General features: G+C 56.2%; 1 protein-coding gene across 13 annotated transcripts in view; it reads right to left on the bottom strand.

The window, feature by feature from the left end:
- Positions 1–12,751, bottom strand: part of MYO18A (myosin XVIIIA) — a 94,802-nt gene that overhangs the window by 27,320 nt on the left and 54,731 nt on the right. For all 13 annotated transcript variants that reach the window (XM_044248256.1, XM_044248264.1, XM_044248260.1 and 10 more), the window contains 9 exons: positions 12,521–12,611; positions 12,005–12,197; positions 10,882–10,968; positions 8,868–9,009; positions 8,557–8,716; positions 6,606–6,792; positions 6,060–6,303; positions 3,028–3,137; positions 348–413 (listed from right to left, as the gene is read on the bottom strand). In XM_044248256.1, coding sequence (XP_044104191.1) covers positions 348–413; positions 3,028–3,137; positions 6,060–6,303; positions 6,606–6,792; positions 8,557–8,716; positions 8,868–9,009; positions 10,882–10,968; positions 12,005–12,197; positions 12,521–12,611 — 1,280 coding nt within the window. The remainder of the gene's footprint in view (positions 1–347; positions 414–3,027; positions 3,138–6,059; positions 6,304–6,605; positions 6,793–8,556; positions 8,717–8,867; positions 9,010–10,881; positions 10,969–12,004; positions 12,198–12,520; positions 12,612–12,751) is intronic.

Raw genomic sequence — 12,751 nt, 5'->3', positions numbered from 1 at the left:
CAGCCTCACAGCGTCCTGCTTGCTCTTCTGGGACCCTGGCAGCCCAGGGGGGGTGGGGGGGAAGGGGCAGGGGCTCTGGAACTCTCTGCCTGCTGCCTTCCTGCTTTGTCCAGCTTTCCTCCCTTCTGTCTTCCCCACTCCCCACACTGGGACTCAGGCCAAGTTCAGGGCCACCTTCCAACACACTCCGCCTCCCCACGTCACTGGGGTGTTCAAGGCACCAAATGAGTGGTTATTCAGAGGGAGGGAAGTCAAGTTTGCTGCAGAAGGGGAGGGCCAGCTGTTGGGATAAGGGTGACCAGAGAGTGAGGGCCGGGCCCTCCTGGCCTCCTGCAGTGACCACTCACCCGGCTCAAGCCCATGCAGCAGCTGCTCTTCTCCAGGTCCAAGGACTCCAGAAGCTCCTCCACCGCCTGCAGAGAGAGGTCTCTGTCAGGGAGGCCAAGGGCCTCCCCCATCTCCGCGTCGGGCTTCCTTGGCCCAGGCACGAGTCCTTCCCGGGCTTCTGCTGAGACAATCTGTTAGTCATTCAACAAATGCTTTTGGTGGGCTTCCAGAGAATCAGGCTGTAGCGATTCCTACGTTCCTTAGGGACGTAAGGATGACTACGAGAGCAATAAGCTGTCTTGTTGGGGAGGGAGACAAGTGAATTAGTGAAGTACACAGAGGAGGAGGCACCGAAGTCAGGCAAGGGATCATGGAAGGCATCGTGGAGGAGGCAAGATGTAGTTTGTGCTGTCTTCAGTTACAAGGAAGAATTAGCCAAAGTCGCGGAGAGGGCATTTCGGGCAGAGGAACAAGCAAGAGCAAAGGCATGGACGCACAAGGCAGACAACGTACTGAGGAAACCAGGCAGTTCAGGAGGGAAGGGAGTAGGGCGATTAAGGCACAACTAGAAAGGTGGAAAATAGCCCATGTGCGCTGAGGGGCCCTGGAGGGTTTGGTCAAGCAGGGACACGATCGGATTGGCATTTTCCAGGGATCCCCACTGGCACACGGGGGGGTGGGGGGAGAATGGATGGAGACCCCTCAGGCAGCTACTGGAGGGATTCACAGGAGAGGAGGCTAGAGCATGACCCAGAGGGAAGAGAGAGACGGAAGTGCCGGGCATGTGAAGGAGAGAGTGCCTGGCACCTGCAAGTGCGAGGGGGTGGGGCAGATGAGGGGGAGGAATCTAGGGACACTGCACGGAGGTTTCTGACTTATGGAGCCGAACAGAAAATGGTGTCACTCTCCAACGTAGAAAATGGAAGAGCTAGAGTAGGTTGGGGAGGGGATGGAATGAGTGTGGTCCGAACATGTGAGTTTGAGATGCTACAAGGCACACAGGTAGAAAAGTCCAGAAAGCAACAGATAGAAATGCACAGCTGAGGTTCGGGGGAGAGGCCTGGGCTACAGGTATTGATTTGGGAGTCGTCAATATATATGTGGTAATTGAAGCGATGGGTGTGAATGAGGGTGGCTGGGAAGAGGTTGTAGACTAGAAAGCACAGACGGCCAAGGCCAGCGGCTCAAGGAAGAGAGAGACCTTTACTTCAGGGGCAGGAAGAAGAAGGGACGCTCAGAGAGACAAAGGCAAAGCCAGCAGTGGCAGCAAAGAAGCTCAGCAGAGAACAGAGTTGTCAAGAGAGTCAGATGTTGCCAAGAAGCACAGTAAGGTGGCCATTAGCTCTGGCAACATGGAAGGTGGTGGGCAAGAGAAGACCGGGTCCAGGGTGTCAGGGCCAGGTTCCACTAATCTGCAGGATGCTTTCCACTGGAAGGAAAGACCCAGCAGAGGAGAGGCCGAAGTAACAGGAGAGAGAAAACAGCACAGAGAGAGCGGGCTTTTGCGGAGCCCCGGGGAATGGATTCCAAAGCTTACAGGAGGAAGGGACTGGATGAGGGGAGGGACACCTCTCCCACTGAGACAGGAGGGCACCCGAGGAGAAGTGTCCAGAAGGAAGAGGAGCCTTGATTTTATTATCATTTAGAGGCAAGGTCAACTGCTGAGCAGACGAAGGCAGGGTAGGAAGAGCAGGGAAGGAGCTTGGAACAGGGGCCGGGGAAGGATGGGTCATTATGAAAAACTTGCCGGGCCACGTCACGGGCCCAGTTGAGGCTGGAGACCATGAACCGGTAGGAGCTCGAGTCCAGCTGTTGTATAATTTTCTCCCCTAGCCCTTGGGAACCCCAGATGGAGGCGTGCAGATGCCCGGAGGCTGGCCCTTCAGCGTGGGGGTTGGGCAGGGCAGGTGCTGTGGGAGGCGTGGGAGAGTTGAGGGTGATGAGGGCCACGTGACCGGAGGGCTGGAGCAGGGCATCGAGACTGAGTGGAAAAGGAAGTCAGAAGGAAATGGACAGAGCAGAGAAAATGCGGTGGGGTCCAGAAATGGGAGGTCTCAACAGGGCCGAAGAGCAGGTGTCCTGAGAGGAGGAGAGAAGTGAGGTGCTCAGGCAGGAGGCTGTGGGCAGGGGAGGCCATGTTGGGATTTAAGATTTCTGAGGTGAAGCATTTCCAGGGGCGACAAGGTCCTGGGTGTAGCCATGAGTGGGAGGCTGGAATAAAGGTCAGGGGTCAGAGAGAAGAGTGTTGCGGGGTGGGTCATCTACATGTACACCAAGGTCGCCCAGGACGATGGCAGGTCCTGGATGGAGAGAAGTTTCCGAGGCATCTGTGAATGTGGGTCTGTGACTCAGGAGGCAAGGCCCAGGGGCTACCCACGGTAACACCCAAAACACTAGTTCTTATCTGCCCCCTGGGAGACTTGCATAGATGAGGATGAGCTCACTAGAGAGTGGAGAACCCCAACTCTGGCCTCCAAAGACAGTGGCTCTTCTCCGATCCCTACAGTCCACGCCCCAGCCTACCTTCTCCCGACCGGCACAGCTTGGTGGCCACGGGCCCCTGTTCTGACCCCGGGTGGCCAAAACCAGGACCCTGAGCAAGGAGCAGCCGGGCTCTCTCGAGGGGACGAGAAGCAGCTGCTTGGAGGGGTCTGGGCAGAAGGAAGGGGGTCCGGTGGGGCTTCTGGAGCCCAGACCTACCCGCCTCTCATCCACCACAATGTAGTTGCGCCCGTGTTTCTTGGTCAGGTGTGGGGCCAGGACATCGAAGCGGCGGCGGAACTCAGAGAACACCATGTGGTCCGGGTAACCTAGAAAGAGGGCAGGCTTGTCCATATCCTGCCTGCTCCTGACCACGCCAGGTGGCTGCTGGCACCCAGGTCGCAGGACAGGACAGTCATTGGAAGGGGCTGAAGCTGCTGGGGGTGGAGAGCCTGGGGCTGGGGCAGGCCTGGGAAAGGAGGGTGGGGAGAGAAGAGGCAGGACCAGGGACAGGGGCCTTTAGGACAGTTCGGGCTGCCCTCCTAGGGGACTGCAGGGCTACAAGGGGAACAGGTTCCTTTTTTTTTTTTTTTTTTTAAAGATTTTATTTATTTATATGACAGAGAGAGATCACAAGTAGGCAGAGAGGCAGGCAGAGAGAGAAGAAGGGAAGCTGGCTCCCTGCCGAGCAGAGAGCCCGATGCGGGGCTCGATCCCAGGACCCTGAGATCATGACCTGAGCCGAAGGCTGTGGCTTAACCCACTGAGCTACCCAGGCGCCCTGAACAGGCTCCTTTAGAGGGAAGCAAGCACCTTGTCAGCGAGGTGTGTGAACAGAGGACACAGCTGCTCTCTTAGAAGGAATGTCACGGGGAAGAAAGATGCTTTCTAGCCTCCAAGTCTATGACTCTGCTACCCCCAGAGAGAACACTATCTTCAGGACTTAACAAGCACAAAGAAAATCAGGCCATAGAGAGTAGCTGAGAGGAAAAGTACATGGGCTTGGGGTTGGAATCCTGGCCCTGGCTCTTGGCACCGTGTGACCTTGGACAAATCACTCAACATCTCTGACTCTTGCTTTTCCTATCTTTCAAAGGGGGACCTGCTGCTTACTCTGCACGGTAGTCACGGGGTTTGAATGAGAGAATATGTGGAAAGCACGGCTTGGCTCACGTGGGTGCTCAGTAAAATGCTCCCTTCTTTTCCTCGGTCCCTTGAAGCACAGAAAAGGTGCCCTTCCTGCTCCCATCCTGACCTTGAGCCCTGCGCCAGGTGACCCGAAGACTTCTAGAATCTCTTTTCCTGAAGAGCATTTCCTCTAGCAAAGACCTACCTACTGCATAGGTTTGAGGCTGGGACAAGGGTCAGATGGCTTCTGGCTTGGAACGAGGTCAGGATGGTGGCAGGTAGGAGGTCATCCTGAGCCACCTGACGGCACCAAAACCAACAGGAGAGAACTGAGAGATCCACTCATGCACACTCACAGAATTTCAAACCGAAAAGAGGTCTTAGACCAGATCCAACTCATCTTTCAGGCCTGGGAACTAAGGCCGAAGAGGAGGATGACCGGGCTTGCTCAAGGTCACAGAGGCTGCAGCTGGAGGCAGAGCGGGACTCCAAACCCAGGCTCTTGAGAGCCTGTCGGGGGCTTGCTCCGCTCCACCGGCCTCGCTAGCTCCGGGAAAGCCTCCAACTGGGAGATGAGGCTGATGCATGTGCCCGATAATTGAAACAGGAGGCGGGGGCCGCTGAGGGGCCAAGACAAAGTGAGCTATTGATTGTATCTGAATTGCAATTAAATTGATGGGCCAGGATAGCAGGTCTGGACGCCTGGCATCTTAATTAATCATCAGCGCTATCGATGGCGGCTGGGGGCTGGGCGAGGGGAGGGGGGCCTGCTGTTGCTGCCGGCCTCATCGATCTGCTTGTTTGAGTAAAGCACATTGATTTTGGTTCAGAGCGGTAACAATCTGGTTTTGAAATAATAAACACCAACTCCATATCAAGACGTGGGGACAGATCGATGATTTATTTTGAGCAGGGCAGGGAGCCCAATCTGTGGCTTTGGATGCTAAGGAAAAGTGATGGTGTCCATGGGGATGCCTCAAGGGGACCTGGCTACGGGCGGGTGGGACCCTGCCAGTTCTCCTAGCAAAGGAAACAAGGGCAGAAATCCGGCAGCCCACAACCTCCCAGGCAAATGAAACCCTACTCAAGAGGCATGAACTCAGAAGCTGGTCCGTGTGGGTCAGATCTCGCTCTGTCACTTGTGAGCTGTGTGACCTTGGACAAGCTGGTTAACCTCTCTGAGCCTCAGTCTCCTTCTCTGGAGATGGTAATGGTACCAACATCTCGTGAGTATTATGAGGATTAACTGAGGAACGTATAGGGTGAGTTCTGAATGGGTGCCTGGTTGCTATAAATATTTTAACAATGTTGAGCAGTGGCCCCTTGAAAAACATAAGTTCCAGCCCCTGTGCAGTCAAAAATCCAAATATAACGACTGATAACCTCCTGTTGACCGGAAGCCTTACTGATAACATAAACAGTCGACGGACACATTGCTGTGTGCAATGTGTGGGACATACTGTATTGTTACAGCAAAGTAGCAAATGTTATTAAGGAAGGCAGAAGGAAGAGAAAATACACTTCTCCCACAGCACTACACAAAGCCAGCATCTAAGTGGACCCACACAGCTCAAACCCGCATTGGTCAAGGCTTGGCTATAGCTGTCACTCTCACCCTTTCCAATCCCTCCTGGAAAGGGTCAGGCTGACCTTTCTTGGGAATTTTAAGTGCCTCAGAAAGATCTAGCACCTCATTTCTCACTGTGGGGGCGGGGGTGGGGTGGGGGAGTATGGCCCAGCCCACTCTCGGAGGTAGTTAGCACCTCCAAGCGGATGGCTCTATGTGGGCACAGGTCTGCTGCTGTGGGCAGAGCAGAGAAAGGGGAAGAAGGGGTTGTGTGGAAGCCACCTGTGGGGAGGGGATGAAGAGGACTGGAATACAGAAGGGAAGGGAGAAAAGGAAGAAGGGAGTCAGCCAGGGTGGGAAGAAAAAGAGAAAGGAACAGACTGGGCTGGAGAGAACCCCTGCCCGCCCCCGCCACCCCCCCAGAGAAAAGATCTAGGAACAGTCCAGAGACGGGAGCGTGCAGTACCCCTCTAGCCTGGCAAGTCACATGTGGAAGGTGGGGAGGGGGGAGCAGCTCTGGAAGACGGAAGTAGGAGCAGAGAGGGACCCTCCCCACCTTGGCGGTACATGCGCATGGCGTCCAGCAGGCGGGAGCCCCGGAGCTGTGCACGAAGCAGGGGTACGTCCAGCTGCAGAAGTCCGGCCTCACAGTGCTCTCCCGAGGGCAGGTCCAGCTCGCTGCTGCTGCTGACTCGGCGGGAGCCTGCAGACCGGGGCTCCCCGGCCCAGCCCTCTGCTACAGGCAGGAAGCAATGCACAAAGTGCAGCTTTGATTTCTTGATGGTGTCAATGAGGGCGTCCTGCCAAAGGGAAAGAGACAGGCCTCAGTGGCTCCTGGTGGCCCGGCTGGTGCCCAGGAGAGCGTCTCTGCTCCTTGTAGGATGGCAGGCGTCCCGCCGCTGGCCGAGATGGGCCAAGCCTGGACAACTCCACCCTCCCGAGGCCTGAGGGCCACTCAGGCAGTGGCACTGAGCAGAGGACCCACCAGCAGCGATTAAGTCCAGGGGGAGGGATGCTGGGTGGGTACCGGGTAAGCCAGGGCTCCCCCAGAATGGCCAGAGGAGCCCCGAGAGGGCCCTGGGGCCTAGACCGGCACACTCACCACCTGCAGCTTAATCTGGATGCACAGTGACTTCTTCTTGACAGCCGCCATGCCTGTTGTGAAGGTCTTCCGCATGCTGGTGGCTCGGCGTAGGGCCAGCTGCGAGCCACCCTCCAAGCCAGCAATGGAGCCCGACAGCACCGTGGCGCTGCCCGCCCGGCCCAGAAACAGATTGCTGATGATTTTCCTACCAGAGGTGGAAGGGCGAAGGAGGGAAAGAAGTCACTTTGAGAGACTAGGAGAGGGCGACTTCCCTGCTCCTAGGACACTCCCACATCCCCCATATCGCCCTGGCTAGGGGTATGGATTATCTGGCCTGGGGCTGCTGCACCCTAGAGAGAAACTGGAGGGGAATCTACAAACAGGAAGAAGACAAAACCATGGTGGGCGGGGGGACAGAAGTGTGATCTTCTCTTCTCCATCACCAGGGAGGCCAGAGGTCCAGGGTGCCAGGAGAGATTAGAGCCCAATACTCTCTATCATCCCGTATAATCTGGGTATGACATCTACTGGTTGTTATCTGCCTGCCCCCCCCCGCCGCCCCCTGCCCCCAATTGGGCAGCGAGTTTTGTTTTATTTACTGCCATCTGCCAGGTACCTAAGAAAAAGAGCAGGCGCCCAATAATTATTTGCTAGATAAACAGATGGATGATGGGCCTTATGGGACTGAGGGGTTTCTAAGGCTACTCCTGCCTTCTTTTAAAGTTTTTATTTGGGGGCGCCTGGGTGGCTCAGTGGGTTAAGCCGCTGCCTTCGGCTCGGGTCATGATCTCAGGGTCCTGGGATCGAGTCCCGCATCGGGCTCTCTGCTCAGCAGGGAGCCTGCTTCCCTCTCTCTCTCTCTCTCTGCCTGCCTCTCTGTCTACTTGTAATCTCTCTCTGTCAAATAAATAAATAAAATCTTAAAAAAAATAAAGTTTTTATTTGTATCTTGTTTTATTTTATTTTATTTATTTATTTATTTATTTATTTATTTTATTTGACAGAGAGAGAGATCACAAGTAGGCAGAGAGGCAGGCAGAGACAGAGGGGGAAGCAGGCTCCCTGCTGAGCAGAGAGCCCGATGCGGGGCTTGATCCCAGGACCCTGAGATCATGACCTGAGCCGAAGGCAGCGGCTTAATCCACTGAGCCACCCAGGCGCCCCTGTTTTATTTTTTTTTTTTAGTAATTTCTACACCCAGTGTGGGGCTCGAACTCATAACCCTGGGATCAATAGTGGCATGCTCTTCCGACTAAGTCAGGTGCCCCATTTTTTTTTTTTTAAAGATTTTATTTATTTATTTGACAGACGGAGATCACAAGCAGATGGAGAGGCAGGCAGAGAGGGAGATAGAGGGAAGCAGGCTCCCTGCTGAGCAGAGAGCCCGATGCGGGATTCGATCCCAGGACCCCGAGATCATGACCTGAGCCGAAGGCAGCGGCTTAACCCACTGAGCCACCCAGGCGCCCAGGTGCCCCATTTTTTAAAGTGTTTTTGTGGGGCACCTGGGTGGCTCAGTCAGTTAAGTATCTGCCTTCGGCTCAGGTCCTGATCCCACAGTCCTAGGATCGAGCCCCGCATCGGGCTCTCTGCTCAGCGGGGAGCCTGCTTCTCCCTCTCCCACTCCCCCTGCTTATGTTCCCTCTCTTGCTGTGTCTCTCTCTGTCAAATAAATAAGTACAATATTTTTTTTAAGTGTTTTTGTTTTGTTTCATTTTGTTTTGTGTGTTACTCCTGCCTTCTATGAAGAACGGGGGGTGCTATTCAAACTTCAAACTATAGGTCCCTCTAACCAGACGCATCCCAATTCTACTCCAGGAGGCCACCCCCAGGCTCCCAAGACCACTTGGCCTTGGCTGTTCCCTCTCCGGAAGCCAAGGCCATCAACCCTGCTGGTGAGTCTCTGAGACCAGGAAGCCCAGAACCAGCCCCAGGGATGGGACGTGGGCAGGGTGAGTGGCGTTCTTACTTCTGGGAGTCCTGCAGGAGCCGGGGGGCGTTCTGGGTGGCTGGGTTCTGTTTGGTGTAGCTCAGCCAGCCGGCCACATTGTACTCAACCCAGTTGGTGCCATGGCTGTGGCCCAGGAGGAAATGGTGTGGTTTGCTGCTGCGCAGGAGGGGGCTTTGGCCTGGGGGTGGGAAAAGGAAGGGTCAGATCATCAGGGCACAGGCCCCGAAAAAGCCCAGGGACTCAGTGAAACCTTCTGGGCAGTACCATCTCAATTCATACAAGTGGGTCCTCAAGAGGAAGCCAAAGAACCCTCCAGGGGTGCTACCTACCTTTTTTGTCACCTTCCTGGGGGCCATAGTAGGAGAAAAGGCGCTCCAGGAGGGCATCCTCGGTGGCCCCTGGTACCAGTGCCTCCTCCTCCAACAGCCAGAGCAGGCCCCTTGCCTCGTCGGTGCGTGCCAGCGAGCGGACCTGCAGAGAAGTGAAGAGAAGCCACCGTGTCCCAAGGAGCCCCCGGCCCAACCAGAGGCTATAAACTTGCTACACATGCGCATAAGTACACACCCCGCTCCCAGGTCACACCCTGTGGGGCAGCTGGGCAGTGAGGGGGAAAAGGGAGCTGGACAGTGTTAGAGAGAGAAGCCCACAGCAAAATCTCCCGCCTAGGAACTGTGTCCAAAGTCACCAAAGGCTGAAGGTTTCTCGTGAACCATCCTCATCCTCTCAGGAGTCACAAGGGCTGTGGGTGAGCCCAAGGCACTGCCTCCCAGGCGGATGAGAGGAGATCAAGTCTGGAAGGCCCCGGGCAGGAGGCATGGGCCAAAGGAAGCTGTCAGCCAGCATCGGCTGGGGGGTGCCCTAGTCCCCCAAACAGGGAGGATCCCAGAGAGGAGGGCTTTGAGCACAGGTGGGGCTCCTACAGGGTCAGAAACTCAAGTGCAGGAATGGGCGGAGTCGGGGTGATGGTAGAGCACCTGTCCCCGGCCACAGGGAAGGGCTTCCGTCAGCTGCAGCCAGCTGCTGTCCCAGAATAACACTGGCCTTGTAAACCCTCCAGCTTTTAAGAGGATTCTGATTTCAAAAACCCCATGAGGGCCACACAAACCAGGCCTATGGCTGCATCTGGTCTGAGCTGCATTTTCCATGACATTTCCAAGACTTCCTTGAGCAAGGATGGACCCTTCCTTACACCCCATTCCTGCCTGGCCTTTGGGGACCAGGGAAACAAAAGAAGTAAGAAAAGTGCCATTTCCTCCTCTCTTTGCACCCAGTTGCCTGCATCTGAGGGAGTCAGTGTGACTAGCAGGAGGAAGCAGAATGTGGCCAAGGACGGACGGGGAGCTAAGGTCCAGAGGGTCTGGAGATGCACAGCAGGACCAGGCAATGAAGCCATGGGACAGTGAGTGGCAGACGCCACATCCAGGGGCCTCTGTCGCCAAAGGTGCCAAGGTCCCTCAGATAGGGAGAGCAAAGAAGGGAAGAGATGGCCAAGTCCCATCCAAACACACTATCTGATACACTGTCCCTTCTAAGCCACATGGACTGACTCCCCACATCTCTTGGGAGTGGCAAAGGCTCTCAGTGGAGGCCAGCATGGGAACCCAGATGTCAGGAAAAGAAAAGCCAGCTTCCCTTAGCGGCGACATGGAACTTGGACACTTTAAGTACTAGTCCCAGGGGACACTCACTGTCCCTTGGGCCCTAACCCCTTGTTAGCACAGCAAGGCCTGCCCACAGGGAAGAGGGAGGAGGAGGCAGGGGTCAAAGCCGAGGATGGGAGCAGCAGCCTAGCAGGAACACCAGTTCTCTAGTAAAGTGCCTTCTGAAACTTCCCTAACTGAAGACAGTCAGCAGATGCCAAGTGCTCATCAGGCCAACCGGGCCCCCAGGCAGCAGAGTGCCCAAGATCCCTGTCCAAAGTGTGACAAAGCCTGTCCCTAAGGTGGAGGGGTAAGGGGTGAGGGGCGAGGGCTCCCATTTAGAGCTAGGCACAGATTCCCTATTTGCACAGACTCCTCACCCACTCTGCACCCATCTTTTGGGGACAGCAGGAGGGATGACTCTAACCTCTGGGTCCAGCCCAGCTCTCACCACCAAGGGGGAGACACCAGGCTCCTGGCAGACACACGTGAGGCTCCGCCAGGCACAGGACAGGGCCTGGGGAGGAGGGAGCTCAGACACCCAGGGGCTGAGGCTCTCACCGCACCAGGGCAGAAAAAAGTGCCATCGTCCCGGCCAGATGGGCCAAGCAGCAGCAGCTAACAGAGCGGTGAGGGCTCTACTGAGGGACAGGGACAGACGAGGGGAGGAAGGGTCAGCCCAGACCCTCGCTACAATTCCTACCAGGGACTGATGGGAGGCTTGGTCCACAGCTGCCACGGAATCATTCACAGTGGGCTCCAAGTCGTCAAATGACAGCTCGATGTTCTCCTAGGAGGGAAGCGAGAGAAGTTGTGAGCGCAGGCCACCTGTAGGGTGCAGCCCTACGTTGGAGGCCAGGAGGGGGCGCTGGGCCGGCTAGTCTACCCTTCCATCCCTCTCTGGAGCTCCTCCCCTCCATCAGCCCCTCTGACAAGCGTTCACCACCTCCCAAGACACCGCATGGCCTTTCTGGACAGCTAAAATTTGTTGAAGCTTCTTTAACACTGAGCAAAACTCCCCTACTCCTGCTACTCGCAGGAATACTGTTGACGAGACTACACAGAATAAGCCTACTCTTGGGGCGCCTGGGTGGCTCAGTGGGTTAAAGCCTCTGCCTTCGGCTCGGGTCATGATCCCAGGGTCCTGGGATCGAGCCCCGTGTGGGGCTCTCTGCTCCGCGGGGAGCCTGCTTCCTCCCCTCTCTCTCTCTCTGCCTGCTTGTGATTTCTCTCTGTCAAATGGATGGAATCTTTAAAAAAAAAAAAAAAAGAATAAGCCTACTCTTGACTTCACACCGTCATCCTTGAAACACCTGAAGACAGCTGTCATTTGCTTCCCGAATCTTCTCTCATCCAAAATAAGTATCCTCCCCAGTTCATTCATCTCACCTGCCCATGAAGTAGGATTTCTAGATCTTGTTCCATCTGGAACACCCTTCTATGAAGGGGCCCTACATAACCAATCACCGTCTTAAGAGATCGGGAGACAGGGAAGGCCCAGCCGGACCCACATGGACATAGGAACTGTGGGGTGGCAATTCACAGGGCCTAGATGGGTGCCTTGAGGGTGGGCAAGGAGGGGTTCTCAGGGCCCCAAGTACATCTGCAACTTCCTGGAGAGCAAACTCTCTACATAGGAAGGACGCAGTCTGGGGCAGGACAAGACTACCGCTCCGGGGTGCACAGGGAGACGGAAATGACAGAGAGCAAAAGTGGGGAAAGTGGGACCTGCCTTCTTCACCTTGTCCTCCTTGTGGGTGCCAGGAGGCTGAGGGGGGGGCAGGGCCAGGAGGGGGATGTCCGGCTGAGGCAAGGTCAAGTGTTACCTCCTTGTATCTTTCTAACTCCTGCACAAAGGTGCACTCGTGGAAGAGTCTCTGCAGCCGGTCCTGGGCGTAGTTGTGGCACAGCTCCTCAAAGGACGCTCCGCGGGCTGACCCACCCTGCTCCGGGTTCTGGAAGCCTGGAGTGTCCACAATCATCATAGAGCAGAGCGAGTGCTGGCTGGACTTGAGAGCCCTTCACAGGGAGAGACTGGGTCAGGCCTGGCCGGGGCAGTGCCGCCAAACAGGCCTCACCGGTCTGCCCGTGGCACCCAGGCAGCCCTCTTCTGTCCCAGACAAATCTCCATCCCTGCCCTGGTGCCCAGGACCCTGGTGGTGCCGGGTGGTAGAAGGCGGGAAACGCACCCGTCCTCGCCTGTGAGGACAGACAGCCCCCTGCTGGTGGAGAATGGTGATGCCTCCGCGATCCCACCAGCCGCGAGGCATCAACTCCCCCTTTGTCTCAGCAGGAGGCTGGGCAGCTCCTGGCCAACCCCCACTCACCTGCCTCTCACTCACCTGTTCACCAGAGAGACAAGAAGGGTGAAGAGCTCACTGTAGAGGCCAGACGCCATGCCCTCTAAGCACTCCAGTGCGCTCAGTTTGGGGCCTGCGAGGCAAGAACATCAGCTCTCCCTTCTGCCCCTGGGGGTCCCCATGGGGGGTATACTCTCTAGTCACCCAGAATCAAGTCAGCGTAGGGCCCTGGGGCTGGGCCTCTCCCTCTGAAGGAAGCATCTATTCGCCCCA

Source organism: Neovison vison, chromosome 5, assembly GCF_020171115.1.
Source record: "Neovison vison isolate M4711 chromosome 5, ASM_NN_V1, whole genome shotgun sequence".
Lineage (NCBI taxonomy): Eukaryota > Metazoa > Chordata > Mammalia > Carnivora > Mustelidae > Neogale > Neogale vison.
The sequence above is the reverse complement of the archived record's forward strand: the minus strand, read 5'-3'. Positions and strand labels throughout refer to the sequence as shown.